The sequence below is a fragment of the Manacus vitellinus genome, unplaced genomic scaffold (genome assembly GCF_001715985.3).
Source record: "Manacus vitellinus isolate BGI_N305 unplaced genomic scaffold, ASM171598v3 scaffold_42_pilon, whole genome shotgun sequence".
In the NCBI taxonomy this organism is placed as follows: Eukaryota; Metazoa; Chordata; class Aves; order Passeriformes; family Pipridae; genus Manacus; species Manacus vitellinus.
Genome location: NW_021940553.1, coordinates 3,884,720 through 3,901,204, shown reverse-complemented (window position 1 = coordinate 3,901,204; position 16,485 = coordinate 3,884,720). Strand labels below are relative to the sequence as shown.

Genomic DNA, 16,485 nt, shown 5'->3' with positions numbered 1-16,485 from the left:
AACTGTCACGAGTATTGAGGCCATGTTACTGAGAACACAGTTGTGTTGGGCAGGGCAAGTCTCCAGGATGAAGGACCAACCACCGCCTCCCTAAGATCTTGCTTTATGGTGAACTTGCCCCTGGCTGCCGCAAGAGAGGAGCCCCGAAGAAAAGATACAAGGACTCCCTGAAACATCTCAGCCTTGGCCATATTGATCATCATAACTGGTCTACTCTGACCTCCAATCGGGAGGCCTGGAGACACACTATCTGTAACACTGCTGATGCTTTTGAGAAAGCACACGGGATCACCCTTGAGGAGAAAGACAACGCAGAAAGAATCGTGCCTTGCAGAATTTACCACCTAAGGAATCTTTCTGCTGTGCCTTTTGCAATCGGACATACCTATCTCATATTGGCCTTTTCAACCACCAGCGTGCTTGTGACAAATGTGGGTAGAGCCCTTCCCAAATCTTCATTTGCGAAGCCTAGCCGTTCAGTGAAATAGTCAGAGGGGTGACTAATTGAAAAATACTGAGCCTTTTTTTTTTTCAGGAGCGCTGAGCACCTAATCTTATGAAAATCTCAGTGAATATAGGTGCTGTAGATTAAAGCACCTCTTAGCAAATGCATCCCTTTGTAGTGCTGTTCAGTTCCATAATTCTGAAACAAGACTCTGTGTTCTGTGCTGTCTCTCTGTCTAGATAACAATCGTGCTAAAATTTTCTACATTCTTGTTTAAAAGATCTTTTATCTTGTATCTGTGTGAATATCTGCAATCTCACCATCTTTTTGTGATGTAGTTCTGCTATGGCCCAAGTCATTGCTTAAATTACACATTTCAAACTGAAAAAACATTTGCAGAACACTTTGAAAAACATTTTTTTTTGCTTTATGTAAGTGAATCAAGAGTGTTCCTAGGAAATGGCCTCCTAAGAATTATGAATTGTTCTACTTTGATTTCTATTAACAACATTGTGTATTTATATAATATTTAGTCTTCAGTATATCCAGATATTTTAGGTTTTTTGAAGTTGCTGGTAAACTGCAGTTTACCGACTGAAGTTCAATTTTGTGTTGTGTCTCACACTTGGCTCGGTACTACTGAAGGGAAATACAGTGAATTCTCCCCAGTAAAGGTGTGAGCACCGTGGTGAGAAGCATGGCCATGTGCAAGTTCTTGATATGAAGGGAAGTTGCCTTGTGCATTTGAAGACAGCAGGTATATAGAAGTTTTTTGTTACATTAATGCTGCAGAAATGTTTTAAATGTAGTCAGTTGAAAGGGAGAAGGTAGTGATCAAGTGTTGTAGCTCATTTTAGTACTGAAAGAGTGCATGACAGACTTTGGTGCCTTTGCAGTACAATTTCAGATTTGGAGTTGTTGTGATGTTTCTTCAATATATTTCCAAGCTGTTGATAAATTTTGACCTTACTCAATTCAAAAGACTTTTGAAACCGCATTGAAGTCTTCTTTGGTATTTAGTGGCTTCAAAAGGTTGTTGTTAGGATCCTGAGTCTTATTTTCCCTTTGTTGTATTAGTTCTGTGTCAAGTTTACCATATTTCATGCCACAGCAACTGAACAGGATGCACACATTGCACTGCTTTTAGTATTATTTTAATTTGCTAATACATTCTAAAGAAAGTGAAAAGACTTAATAGTATCTATTATATAAATTGAGCATTAAATATCTACAAACCAGTTTTAAATATTGGTTCAGTCTTGTGAATATACTCCATATGTTTAAAAATCAAAAAAGCAGAAAAAGCGATCTTGCTTTTCAGTACGCCTAGTGAATTTGAAATCAGCTTTACTTCTTGAAAACCACAATTTCAAGTTAACAACTGAATATATAAATGAATATATAAATATACTGTTATAAACCTTACACAAAAGAATGAATTTTATTTTCTGAGAGCTCCCTACTGTCTCTAGAGACTAGACTTAAAAATTCTATTTTTCTAAGCTTTGCATGAAGAACTGTGTGACATTTTTGCCTTTCTTTCCTCTGCAGGTAAACTGTTCCACATTGACTTCGGTTACATTTTGGGCCGGGACCCCAAACCCCTTCCTCCCCCGATGAAGCTGAACAAGGAGATGGTGGAAGGCATGGGAGGGACACAGAGTGAGCAGTACCAGGAGTTCCGCAAGCAGTGCTACACGGCCTTCCTGCATCTCCGCAGGTAACAGGGCTCGTTTTGTGCTGGAATTTGTTAGAGCCGCCATAAAGCAGGAGAGAAGAGGAGCAACTGAATCACTGAAATGTTTCTGTGGAAAACCCAAAACTTGCTTAAGTGTGAATGTAAACTCAAGAATTTGTATGAAACAAAGGAATGAAAACATAGTAGCGGTGGTGGAGCTTGAATGTAATTGTTCTTCAAGTTAAATCCCCCAGCTTTGCTTGTTTAGTAACTTAAATAGCTTTATTTTGGAACTTGTATGGGGTGTCAAATTATATATTTCTTTTTTGGGTATGTTTTTGCCCTTAAGCATGTTTTCCTCTGGTTATTGATGATCAAGTAATTGTCATTTTAACTCTTAAGTCATTACTCATTTGCTGCTTTATCCTCCTCCAGCTTAGATTAGTGACGATCAAATTCTTTGGCTTGAAGCTGACACACACATATGCTTAGTTGACTTCAGGTCCTGTGGGACAAAAATTAGCTGCTTGTAGTGACAATCAAATATGTTAGAAATTTCTTTAGATATCCAGAACTGTGGCAGCTAAAACCTCTTTAGACTCTGTGTGTCTACAGACCAACAGATCTCTTCTTTAAATTTGGAATCAGCTTCATTCTTTTCCAGTGACTGTATTACTTACCATCAGCTTTCTGAGCTCAGCTTTGTTCTGTTTAAACAGAACACAGGTAAGCACTCTTGGTCTGTCCAGGGATTTGATTTACCACATCTTCAATAGAGATGAAATAATCTCACTTTAATATCAGGATTACATAATACAAACCTCCAAATATGTGGAAAAAACCAGTAATATGGAAAGCATATGTGAAAAGTACAATGTAATATGAAAAGCAGTCAGTCAATGATATGAAATAAAATGCTGTATGTAGTTCTCCACTTGTTAAATGGAGAAAGAGTAAGGAGTTGGTCTAAGAACTAATATTACTGGCTTAAAAGCAATTCAACAACTTGAAAAAACAGTGGCATGTTATCAGCAAACAATACTTGTGGTGTCAGAGAACAATCAGAAAGGCTAATGCATATTCCAAGTTCTGAATTGCTTAAAGGTGTTTTGTAATGCTTTATTTCTTATTTGTCATATACTGAAGTTGTTTTGATTGTTTAAACCTAGCTGTTTCAATGGAGAGGTCTGTTGTGTCAGTGAAGGATTATTCATTGAATTAATTTATGTAATGATTTGCTACAAAGATCATCAGTAGGTGTGGAGTATAGCAGTAATTTGGGTATACAACCTAAACTGTAAATCAAGATAGGTTCATTTATAATGTCTGTGATTGTAGTTGTAATTGTAGTCTCTCCAGTATTTGTTCAGCTTAATAGGGAAATATTTTTAAATGGTTCTGGATAAATATCCTTAAGGCTTTCAACAGAGATAGTGTGGGAGAATATTAGAATTACTGTAGCTATTACTTCAAGCAGCTAGAACTAAAAATTATTGAGCTTGCTTGCTTATTGAAAAAAAAGAACAACTGGATGTGGAACTGCTTAGTTCTAACAACTCTGCATGTTGGCAGAAACCCACTCACAGATACACCTTCTGGCCAAGTAGTGTGAAACCATAACTTCTGATTGCTAAGACAAAATGCAAACTCTGTCATGTTCCCCAGTTTGTGTTTCATTTTTGTTCTTTATTTCCCTGAGGTGTAACCAGTTCCTTACATATGTCAAGTACTGTATGTTGGTGTTCCACGATTCCTACTGGAATGGGTGTTGCACAGTGAAAACAAATATAAGGAATTTAAAAGTTACAAGTAAAACAATAGTTCTGTTCATTGTTCCAGATTGTAAGCATTTTGGCATTATTATCATGATTATTATTTTGTGGTTTTTTGTTTGTTTGGGGGCTTTGCGGGAAGTTGGGGAGATGCTTTCTACTTCCTTGAACAGCAGTAATGGGTTGTGTGGGTTTGTCAGCAGTGCTGTAATAAAGGAGCAGCCTCTGCATTCTGAGTGTGTTGCAGGGCAAGTTGTGGCTGGTATCATTTATGAAAGCCAACTGGGACATGACAGTGTTTGGGGAGTGTAGGTGGTCTTGAGAAGAAGTGAGCCATGGGGGGATCCTGATTTACACTGAAAAAAGGCAATTGCATTTTAAACTTAGGAATTTTTGACCAGGTAAACAGGGCCTTAGTCTGGGACTGCAAATAACTGTAAACTCTCTTGTCCTTGTCTTGTAGCTTCGAATTTGGTAGAGTATTTGCAGTGTCAACAGCCTAAATATTTAATTACTCTTGGGCATCTATATGCAAAGGAGCCAAGTAAATGTTGGAAAAATAAATAAAGGAATGCTTAGGATCAAGCATTTATTTGATATATTAAGCACTTAAAACCAAAAGTTTCTGTTCTCAGAAAACACAGCAGTGAGAATTTGAGCTTCTGTCTGTTGTGCATTTCTTCCTAATACATAAGGCCTCTTCTATGTAGGAGTTTTTTTCTTGGATTTCTTTAAGTTTAACAGCACTTCATGTTAAAATTGTAAGTTAATCAACCTTCAGTGTAGCCAAGTGCTCATCTGTTTCGTAAGTTAGCTTGTACTGAGCTTTGAGAAAAGCAAATTGTGTGAGAAGGATTTGGGTTTGTATTTAGGTGCTTAATTGAACCTTCTTAAACCTAGGAATTCCTGTCTCCAAGTTTGTTCTGGCTGTGAATGGAAGTCAGCCATTCTGGAGGACTCTGTAATGCAGATGTCAAAGATGAGTGATATCACTTGCTTGACAAAGGTGTTTGTTTCTTACAGGTCAGCCTCCTAGCTCAGGTGAGTCAGCAGAATGTCTCCTCTTAGGATGAATTTGGGCTGTCAGTTCTCCAGCTGTGAACCTCATGGCATATTTGCCAAATATGTAGCCTGTAAGAAGGATGGCAGTGGACTACTGAGTTACAGAAATGCTGGGGTGAGGGGCAGAGGAGAGACCTGTGGATAATATAGTGAACAACTCTTTCTTAATCTGGGTTTTTTTCTACTCAATACCTCCCCCAAAACTACTTTTTTTTTTTTTTTTAACGAGGTTCTTTAGATGACCTTATGTTTCAAGAACCAAAAGACTTGATTGTGGGGAACAGAACCAGCTCTTAACTGGCATCTAACAATGATGAGTAGACCTTTAAAATCTTTTTTACAAGCCTCCATCACATAAATAACTCCAGTAACCACCTGCAGTGCTCATAAGCTCTTGTCCTCTATGCATTTCAAGAGCAAAAGGGTCTCAGGGTCAGTTCAAAGGAAAAACTGCTGATGGAAGCTACCAGTAACCTACGAAGAGACTTGAGAGCACATACGTGTAAGATTTAACCATGTTTAAAGTAGATTTGTTTGTTTCAGACAGGTAGGGAAAAAAAAAATCAGTACTATCTGTGATGTCTGTTCCTGGCAGCAAAGCAACTTGACTGCCAGATTTCTTATCCAGGTCTGAAGCAAAATGGTAGAGTAACTTTTCTACTTCTCTTTTGACTTGTGGTAAAAGTAATTTTCCCCACTCCAGTCCCTCACCCCTTTGAAAGTCAAACAGAACAGTTGAAACAAAGGAGACACTGAAGATTTATGGACAAACAGTTTATTTCAAATGCTTGTGTTATAAAACCTTAAATCTTATATGGGAATGTGTTAGGTAGTGCTAGTTCCAGATAATAATTAAGTATCATGAGTATTTGATGGAATTACACTTGTCTAGAGAGATGGTTTTTTGAGCAGTATTTACTTTGTAAAATATGCCCATGAAGCAATCATTTTGTATGGTTAAAATACTTTGTACTTGCAACTGTCAGCTTATATATGTTCAGCAGCTTCCTAATAAACAATTTTTGCTGCTAAGAATTCATTTTCTATCATCTGTGAAGTTCCTGATGCTCTTAGCAAAGCAATATTTCAAATTTTGAGGTCTGTTACATACATTGTCTCTTTAAGAGAACTAGACCTCTTTGCAGAGGAAGGTGAGTTTCAGCTTATGTTGAACAGCTTGAAAATTATCCTTTCAAAAAGCAGCTTACAGCTAATTTCCTGCAAGGGCAGAATAGTTTTCTTTAAAAAAATAGTACTGAGTGCTTCCAAAACCATTTCAAAGCTGAAAACTGTTCTCTGCCTTGTCTGTTTTAATGGTTATAGATGACATATGTACTTCGTAAGTGTAGCATGCTACCACTGTTACTGGAGCTTAACTGAGCAACTGAAGACTTGGATCTGGTTAAATATTTAACTTGTTGTGTCAAAAGCCCTTACAGTGACTTGAAAAATCATGTCTTGTAATTATGAAGAGTTCAGCTCTCAGAATGCTAATTTATATCATACTGCCGTATCGCTTTTTAATAAAAAATAACCTTTGAATCAGTATTCTAGCAAATGTTTGTCCTGCTTGAGGTAGAAAATGGCATTAAATCTTAAAATATATGAAATCACAGTTTATATTTGATGTGTCTCTGAGTAAATGTTCTGGTAATTTTAGCAAATTATAACAAAATCAGGGCAATTTATTGAGTTTTGACTGTGTGAGAGAGTTTGAGGGTTAAACTTTGATGATTAATGTCAGTATCTTATGTTCTTAGCATAAATATATTCAATTAAATGTTGCAAATGGACCTCTGAAGAATTACCAATTCACTCTTAAGATGATGAGTTCTTAAGTTGTTTACAAAAAATGTCTTTTGTGCAGTTTACAAAGTGTTTTACGTAATTTGCTCTTCTGCTTAGGTATTCCAACTTGATCTTGAACTTATTTTCTCTCATGGTGGATGCCAACATTCCAGATATTGCTCTTGAACCCGACAAGACTGTAAAAAAGGTAACTGAAAAGCTTTCCTTGTCTTTCTGTAACCTAGGTCATCTCATTAAGAAATGTTCAGTCACTTGTGATGACTTTTTTTGTATCTGACCTGAGAACACTTGCTCCCATTCAGGAAATTTTGATCAATTTCTAGAATCATTGAAGTTAAAGATAGGAGCGTGTGCTTTGAGATCATTTAGCACATGTGCCCATAAATACAGAATGGCTTTTTATCATCCATGCAGTAGTGCACAGTCTGCCCTAGCACTCTGTTCCAAGGGGTATTTTAGGTGAGAACACTGTTCCCACCTTATCAAACCTTTTATAACCAAAGCAGTCAACACTGACTATATCATGAAAGGTTGTTCCATCTAGTGTAGATTACTGTGAGTCATGGATGGTTTTATAAAACCAGTCTGCTGAAGGTTTGAAACCTGTAGGCTGGTATGTCTTCATCCACAAGAAATTTTTGTTTATTGTGAAAACAGGCTGATGTCCCATAATTCTGACTTTGTCCCTCTACTCCAGCTTGAGCCATTCTTCTCCATTTGGTGTTTGAGCACCAGTTGACATGAAAAATACTGGATCCGTGTTCATCTAGATTTCATTGCACTTACATTTTAGACAAATGTTGGCTCTTTTATAACCTGGTTTATAGTGAAGGGCTATGTATTTTAATTCCACAAAGGACTTTGTGGAGCCTCTGTATCCAATGGAAATTAGTTCAGTGTAATTTTTATTTCAGCTGTGGATTTTCTCTAAAAAAAGGTTGTTCTTCATTGTTTTCAATAAGCTATGAAAGCAGAGATTCAGAATCTTTAAATTAATATTTCATGTTCTAATGTAATTTCCCCAAAGAAGACTAAATTGTGACTCAAACAAAGTGGGGTTTTTTTGCCTTCAAAAATCTGAGCATTTCTGTTCAGAGTTCCTTGGTTTCAAATTGATACAAAGAGTTCATGTAGCTATTCAATTTCATTTCCAGGAAGGCTGAGCTAGCCACAAATGCTGTGTTTTATGGTAAAGGTGACAGTCCTCCCTCCACATGACTGTCTTCCTGAGAAAATGACAGCTAATTCTTTGTCTATATCAATATTTGAACCTCACTTCTGTCCCTAAATGCCCTACAAAGACTAAGTAGATAACTCACATACAACATGGGAGATAAAAGCCTAAAGTAGCCAGCTAAAATGGTTCAATACCTACCAAGTTCTGGGAGTAACTACATTTTTGTAGAGACACCTTCTTTTGAAGGAAGAGACCTTCCTAGCAGTATGCAACTCCTGTCTATGAATTTCATTTTTATAAAGAAGACTTGTTTAAATCTTACTACCCACTGGAAAAAGGCATGATATACAGTAAGGGAGGGGAAGATCTTTTAGATTGCAAAGTTTACAAATAGATGCACCATAAATCCTAGGAAATTTGAAGTATGCAACTACAGGCAGAGCAGAGAGTAATTTTTGGGAAAGTTTGTTGTTGACTGAAACAGTCATCAAGACACCAAACAAATGGTTTCATTGAATTTCAGAAGTGCTGGTTCTTTCATGTTACTATCAGTAGGTTTGAGACTTGCTGTGTATTTTAATCTTACTCAGTATCTGTTCAGAGTTCCCTGTCGTTTGATCATAGAATCCCAGAATTTGGGTTGGAAGGGACCTTAAAATTCATCTTGTTCCCACCCCCTGACATGGCAGGGACACCTTCCACTAGACATGTGGCATTGTTCATTCCTGCCTTGAATACTCTCTCATGAGCTCTGATATGTTTTTATCAAACAGAATTTCCCAGTGCTTGCTAATTAACATGAAATATCCTTGTTTCTTGTTAGTATCTTGGCATTGCATTTTATGGTAGTAAACTCTCTAGAAGTGCTGTCCAAGGGTATATGGTTTCTGTAATTCATAATGATAGTAGGGCATCAGGTTCTGTAAAATACTTGTAAAGGATTATTTTAATATAGCAACATTTGAGTATTTCAGACAGTTCTAAAACTCTTTTAGTCTGTATAAATTTCCTGTATAATTTTCTTGAAATAACAGATCATCATACAGAATTAAAACCCAACAAGTCTTTTCTACAGCTAAGTATGTTACAGTTCACTGATGTACAGTGGTTAAAAATCAAGATTATGTAAAGCATGATGGCATTGTGTGCAATTGGAGATCATGGAAGGAAGCAGTATCTAAAAAGAAGTTGTGAGAGCCATGAATTAGATCCATGTGGTTACTTCTAAATTCCATTACAAAGTATAAATAATAGTGCCTTCTTTGCATGAAAAGCATAGTTGTTATATGACAGATCACTATTAGATCAAATGCAGCAATTAGTTACTGGGATTGTTAGCTCTGGCAGTGACTGCAGCTTGGTGAATTGTGACTTTTACCCTCATGTAAGTTCAAGGCTGTCTGTTCACAGAGGCTTTAAAATGTGTTTCAAACTCGAACTGAAGCAGTAAGGCAAGTGCTTCTGACAAGGAATGCAAATCACTTTCAAATGCTTTGAGAGGAAAAGATCCTACTTTTCTGGGTTCTCTGAGTTAATTTACAGTGTGCTTGTTCCTTTAAAAAACAAAAGAAGACCCACACAATAACATATTGTCAGAAAGATAGCCAAGTTTTTCAGATCTCCCAAGTATTGTTATTTTATATAAACTCTTTTTTTTTTCTTGACTGCTCAGCTGGTTTTGAGCACTATTAGCAGTTCAGATGTAGTCTTTTTGGTTCAAAATCAGCCTTTGAATATACTCCCTAAATTTGTGCAGAAGATAATATGTGATATGGGATCCCTGAAGATGAGGTGAACAGAGGAACCTTCCATAAAGCAGTTGTTGATATTATAATCTACTGGGTGCATATGACAATGTTGAAAGCTCATACAACAGCAGTTGTTTTATTTAGTTCTCAATTTTTGGGTTTACTGTTTTACTGGGGAAAAGAAACCTAAAAAAACAAAAACAAAAACAAACAAAACAAAACAAACACCAACCAACCAAACAAAAAAAAAACAACAAAAAAAAAAACCAACCAAGAACCACAAGAAAACCAGACAACAGCTGTAAATGGGCTGGAATCAGAATCATCTTAACCCGTTATATAATGGTGAGTAGGTCACTGTTGATTGGGGTTTTTTAAAATAATGTGTTAGAAAACTTATTTTGGGTATCTTTGTTAGCCCATCTCAAATCAGTTATAAACTTTGTTAGTACTAATAAAAGAAAGGAACAAGGTGTCTTGCATCTCTTGGGTTGAGTGGCAAGCTCGTTCAGTCATTTAACAAGGTAATACTGTACCTTGTTGTAGGAAAATTGAATAAATGCTTTCAGCATCTCAATTGATTTTTATTTTTTTCCTTAAAGCTTTAACAAAAAATCCATATATATATCAACAGACTCAAATTAGGTATAAGATCTATTTTGGACTGACCTGCAAAATTAAATTACCTTTGATGTGTGAGACAAGTCAATAGCCATTTCAGCCGTGGTATCACTTTCACCGGAGACCAAGGTGGAGATTTACAAATGTTTCTGTATCTAAGAAGGTGTCCTGGTAAACAGTGTAGGTGGAAGTTCATAGACAGCATTTTCCTCATTGATGCTGCAGTACACTCATAATCCTTTTTGTAGAGCCCTCCTTTTGGTCCATGCTCACTGGAGCCAGTGAGGCTCTAGTCCCACAGGCATCTGAAGTCAAGTAACACGGGTAACTAGTTAGGTTACCTTTAATTTTGAGATTAATCAGAATACTAGTTTTGTAATTAAACTGCAAGGAGAATGATGGTAGAAAAAAAAATTCTTTTCAAACGAAGGAATGCTTACTGAAGTATTGTATATATTATATATATTATAGCGCCTGTTGAAGTATTATACTGCAGTTATTTTGTCAAACAGTTTTTTGGCATAAAGATCTCTGATACTGGAAGTTTTTAGTAGGTGTAGCTATACTGCTGTTATCAAGTAGGCATGAATTACTCCAAGTGTTATTTCTAAAGAATATTTCTTTGCCATGTTAGATGGTAGCTCAAGTTCAAGTCTAATCTTTATGTTCATAAAGAGACATCATGTATCATCCTGACTTCAGTAGTCAGGGAGGTACTTTATGTTGCAGAAAGTATCTGCCTGCTAGTGAAAATACAGTCAGATGTAAAAACGTGCTGGCAAGTAAAGCTGCCTTTGGAAATAAAATGTTTTTTGTGTTCCTCTTTCCCAAACTTTCTGCTGAGATCTTAGAGCCAGAATGTAGGTTTAATCTTAGTAATCACATACATAATCTAAATAAGCATAAATATGCGTCTACCGTATGGTAATGATGGCTAGAGTGAAGTAAATTGAAAATAGAATAAAGAATACTATCGACATTGTCCATGTCTCAATTTCTTGCACTCTCTCTTGTCATTTCCTGTGGTATATAGGTGTATTATTATGGGATGCTTGCTAGTTAGACTAGTTAAGAGAAGATGGTTGAAAGTCAGCAATCCTTGGACTTTCTGATGTTCAGACAAATAAAGAAACCAAGTAAGACTGTAAAGAAACTTATACAGAATGTGTCCTCTTCAGTGAGGCATTGGATGATTTGAGTTATGATTTCATTTTTTTTCCTTTACGAATTTAAGACTCCTGTGTTAAGCGAGAGTTTTTAGAAAAATCTGAGTGCAGAAAGTATTCAGAAGGAATATCACGGCTAACGTGGGGAACAAAAAGGAAGGCAGGTTCTTTATCTTTTTTTTCCAATTTTTTTTTTTTTTTCAAAATAATGTGTACTATCTAATAACAGCTTGGCATCCCAGGAAGCTCACTGACAGAATGTAATTGTATAATCAAGCTTAACATCTTAAATGAAGGCATATTGCCCAGGTGTTGTTTCTGTCTAAGAGTTTTGGAAAGTCTTGGGAGAAATGCACATCAAGTGAAGTCAAAATTGGAACAGCAGCTTCTGTCGTGTGTAACTTTGTGCAAAATAAGTATAGATTGCACCTCTGACGTGGTTTATGGCACAGGTGTGTTCCTGTCCTCCTTGAAGGTACTTTCACATTCTTCCTGTTCAAAAGAGAACAAACTCTACAGAAACTGATTTTGCTTATCAGAGAAAAGTGACAAGGGATATATTTTTTCCTGCTGGCGTGAAAAGAAACACAAACTCCCTGTGGCTTCAACTGGAGATGTGGATTTAGAGCACACCAAAATTTGACATTCCCTTCCTACTTGCACTGTGTAACGTTTGTTTTCAGAAATTAAATCAGTGCTGACCTTAACAAAGCATTCCCACAGCTAAAATTGGACTGACAATGAGTGAGTCAGCATTGTCCTGAAAACAAACAAAGCTGTTTGAAGTTTCACAACTGTTTATCCACTGCTATCTGCTTGCAATGAATATACCCAATATTTATAGATAGATAGGCTAGTCCCTTTCAGTTGTAAGAAAAGCTTGTTGTACTGACTCAACTTGCCTCACTCCATTTTCGATCACTACTTTCTCCCACAGAAAAGAACCTGAAAACAGGGATTACCAAATTGTTTCCATCCTCAGACCTCTAGAAATCCTCTTCGAATTCATCCTATTTAGTTTCATAGCAAAAAACGTATCAATTTTTAACCAAGAAAAAGTAGCTGCAGAGCTTAAAATTAGTTGTCTTTTTGATCCTTTCATCTCCTTTTGTCCTCTCCATACTATTTATAAGGAGAGCTGTCAGTATAGTGTTTCATCTCATGGTTCACGACACCATCTCCTACTGCCACTCTCTGATTTAGGCTTTTCTGAAAACCTGCCGTGGCTCAAAAATGTCACAAAATGAAATTAAATTGAAAAGTAGCAGAAGATTCTCCCCAGTTTGCCTCTCCCTTTCTGTGGCCTCTGAGGTAATTGCCTTTAAATTTTCTACTCTTCACATATGTTTTTCAGTTTTCAGGAAAAAGGCTGAGCTGAAGTCTTTATATTGACCTGTCAGTGCATAACTGATAATACAATGAAGTTATCCCCACTCTCACTTTTTTTTTTTTCTGCAAGTGCTCCTTGTTTTTCTGTTTCCAGCACAGCTGCAGTGCTAATTGCTAATTGTTGGGCTTTTTAAAATTAGCCAGTGCTATAAATCCTAAATAGTAATGACTAAAATCTGGAGTCAATTATGTAGCCAGTTTTGCGTAAGGAAGAAGTAGACCATCACTCTTCGGATGTAGCTAATGGATTCAGCATTGTCACCTCCTAACAAAAAAAGCTTTTGATTTTTCTACAGGAAAGCCAGATGGTTTCTATCTGTCCTTCATAGCAAATTTGACCTTTAAATGAGAAAACATCAGGGACCAGTGATTCATTGGCAGACAAAGGACTCAGCAGGCATTAAAGGACAGTGTCCTAATTGCCTGAGCTGTGTTTCAGATGCCCATTGATTAAAGAAGGTTCTGCAAAGACACTGCATTACAGACGAGGTGGTTGTGAGCACAGGCAGCACAAATACCTGACTCCCAGCAAGCAGGAGGTAACTACTGTCTGTGAAAGCAGCCCATTCAGTTTTGACAGTGCCTCTGGATACTCACAGAAAAGGCTAAAATCAAACCACTCAGAAGAGAGGAAAATCCTTCTGTGGACTGAAACGCTGGGAGCACCCTCTGTGTTTCCAAGTCTGAGGAGGGCTCATCCCCCTTGATAAGAAAATGATCAGTGTGGTTATTTGGAAACTATCAAAAAGAGGGAGCAGACATTGTTTTGTTCCTGAAACATTGACTATATCAAAGTAAAATTATTTTTATTGTAGAGGTATAAAAGCTGAAGCAGAGATGTGACTGAAGGTACAGAAAGAGTTTCTGAGCTAGTTTGTTCCTAAGCCTGAGATAATTTTTTCCTTTTTTTTTTTTTTCATCCAGTTTATAGTGAAACTCCTACTGCTCTTTCCCCTCCTCTTTCCTCCCCAGTCAGTCAATGGATAATTGAGAGTTGAGTTCCCAAGTTAGTGAAATGGAAAGGACCTCTAAGTTGGAGCTTGACAAGCCTTTTTAGGCAGTGATTGTCCCTTTTCACCTGACTGAAAATACAAGCATTGGTTAGAAGGTGGCACTAGGAAACCTTCCTGATGCCAATAGGAAATTTACATTTATAGGAGAAATAAACTCAGTTTTGCATGATTAGAGTCTCTTTACTTCACTAGTCATATTTTCTTGCTGCTCTGGGGAGGTTTATTCTTTGTAAAAGTGTCACATTGCTACGGAGCTTATTTTGCTTCGACAGATATTCATGTCTGTGTCCATTTGGGTAATGATGCTGCAGCTGCACACCCAGCTTTTCTGTTTCTAGGCTGTTGATTTTTCATGTATATTAATTCATTTCAAAATACAAAAAAAAAAAGTTGGAATAAACATCACAACATGAACCAAGAGTGTGAGAACACTCTTATTCTCCTGTTGCTTTATATCGCACTCTCTAATTGACTGTAAGTTTTTGGCCAGCATGATGAAATTCTGAGCTGGAATATTATCATCTTTGTGTACTGTTGCAGCTGAAACCCTGATTTTCCCACATATTCAATTTAGAGATGTTCTCTAACATCTTTAGTGCCTTCTACTTAAAAAAAAAAAAAATATAGAGAGAAGCATACATGGGCTTATTTAGAAACTGCAGTTTGTTCAAATTCAACCCTTGAAAACAAAGGCTGTTGTTGGAATAGTGTTCCAAATGAAAATATTCATGCAAATAAAACATCTGAATAGTTTGTTCTGTGAGTTATTTAGGCTGCAAGCAACAGGGAAAACAAGAAAGTATTTTACTGAAAAAGATGGAATGTGATAAGGGTTAAGCAAAGAATTTAATGCCAATTTCTGCCACATGAATGTTGGATACTGAGTGCTGGTAATAATTATAAGGAAAAGCAGTAAAAATAATCATGAAAACACCACTAAATACTGTTGTTTTCTTTTTTTGACTATAAATTGATCTTTGTCTGAGGTTTTAGTCGTGATGACATCCAGTGTGTATTATGACCTAATGGAAAAGGACACTGAAGTTTCTCTGTAAGCAGCTGATTTTGCAATGAGCAATCCCATACTGGTGTGATAAAATTATATAAAACACAAGCAGTGCTGCTTAATATTGCTGGAAGAATAAATACTAGAGCAGTGACCAGTCTTGGTGGTGCATTCTTCAGAATGGCTGACTTGCAATTTGTCTGAAACCTAAAGAGGATTGAGAAAGGGTTCTCATATGTACATCTTCTATGGCACCTTAAAATGTATTATTACCTTCCTCAGTAGTGATGAAAAGCAGAGCTTCATGAGTGTTCAGGATGCTGTCCTGAAGACGATAAAAACTTCCACAGAATTTCTAAAAAGTTTATCATAACCTTGAGCCCTAAGTACCCAATTAATTTTAGGTAATTTTTTTAGCAGGGAGAATATGATTTCTAGTGGAAAAAAAAAAATTGAGTTTAATATGATTCCCCTGGCCCATATTGTACAGTAGATCAAATTTGAGGACAAAGAAAAATAAAAATCCATACAAATCTGCTCTTTTGTGAGAGAGAAAAGGCAGTCTTGTGGTTAAGGAACAAAAGTCCTAAGTGAAAATCTTGCAACTTTACAAGAAAGTGCACTTACCCACATAAGCTCTGTTCCCTACTGGGTGTATGTATCATATCTCAATCCTAAGTCTGTCACACATCTGAAAATGCAAAATACCAAAAAAGGGTAAACCTGGGGAGATTCATTCAACAGAGTGAAGACATTGGCCTGCCATTATCTCAGACCTTTAACTACATTTTTTAATGAGATTAATATTTTCTTGAGTATTTCATGTCTTCTTTTTGCCATCATGTTTTTTGTACTTTACACAACTCTATGGGACTGAGAGTTTTCTATGAAATCAGCTTTATAAACACATTTGGTGCCCTTTTCCAAACAATACTCATTCTACTTCTCCTTGAAGACACTTCAAGCAAAAACAAAGTCCAAATTTATTAGCAGTTAACAATGCCCATTATTCTGGTAGATGTTATGCTCTTCCCCTCTTAGTTAACTTTGTGCTGGGATAATGGTCTGAAGTAGTGTTTCTTTCTTTTTGTTACTGTAAAATATATTTTTCCCATGCTTTGGCTATTCTTACTAAGTTCCCATCCTATATGGAACTCTGCTGCAGGTGATGATCAGCATTTTTTTAGCTCATCATCAGTGCAGCCATTCTCACTCCTACCCTATTCACAGTCTTCTTTAGCATGATACTCCAAAGGGCCATGGCAGACCTCGATGATCAGGATGGTATCCCCATTTGATACCGTACTGATGGAAGCCTTTTCAACCTAAGGCGACTGAAGGCCCACACCAAGACCTTAAACCATCTTGTCCAAAGGGCCATGGCAGACCTCGATGATCAGGACGGTATCCACATTCGATACCGTACTGATGGAAGCCTTTTCAACCTAAGGCGACTGAAGGCCCACACCAAGACCTTAAACCATCTTGTCTGGGAGCTGCTCTATGCCGCCCTTGTTGCCCACACAGAAGCAGCTCTGTAGCGTTTAACATCCTGCTTTGCAGAGGCTGCTGAGCTCTTTGGGCTGGAAGTCAGCTTAA

The 16,485-nt window shown here is 37.0% G+C and overlaps 1 protein-coding gene across 1 annotated transcript in view; it reads left to right on the top strand.

The window, feature by feature from the left end:
• PIK3C3 (phosphatidylinositol 3-kinase catalytic subunit type 3) overlaps positions 1–16,485 on the top strand; it is an 81,006-nt gene that overhangs the window by 55,762 nt on the left and 8,759 nt on the right. Inside the window, exons 22-23 of the mRNA XM_018078807.2 lie at positions 1,997–2,165; positions 6,863–6,953. Of these exons, the coding sequence (XP_017934296.2) occupies positions 1,997–2,165; positions 6,863–6,953 (260 nt within the window). The remainder of the gene's footprint in view (positions 1–1,996; positions 2,166–6,862; positions 6,954–16,485) is intronic.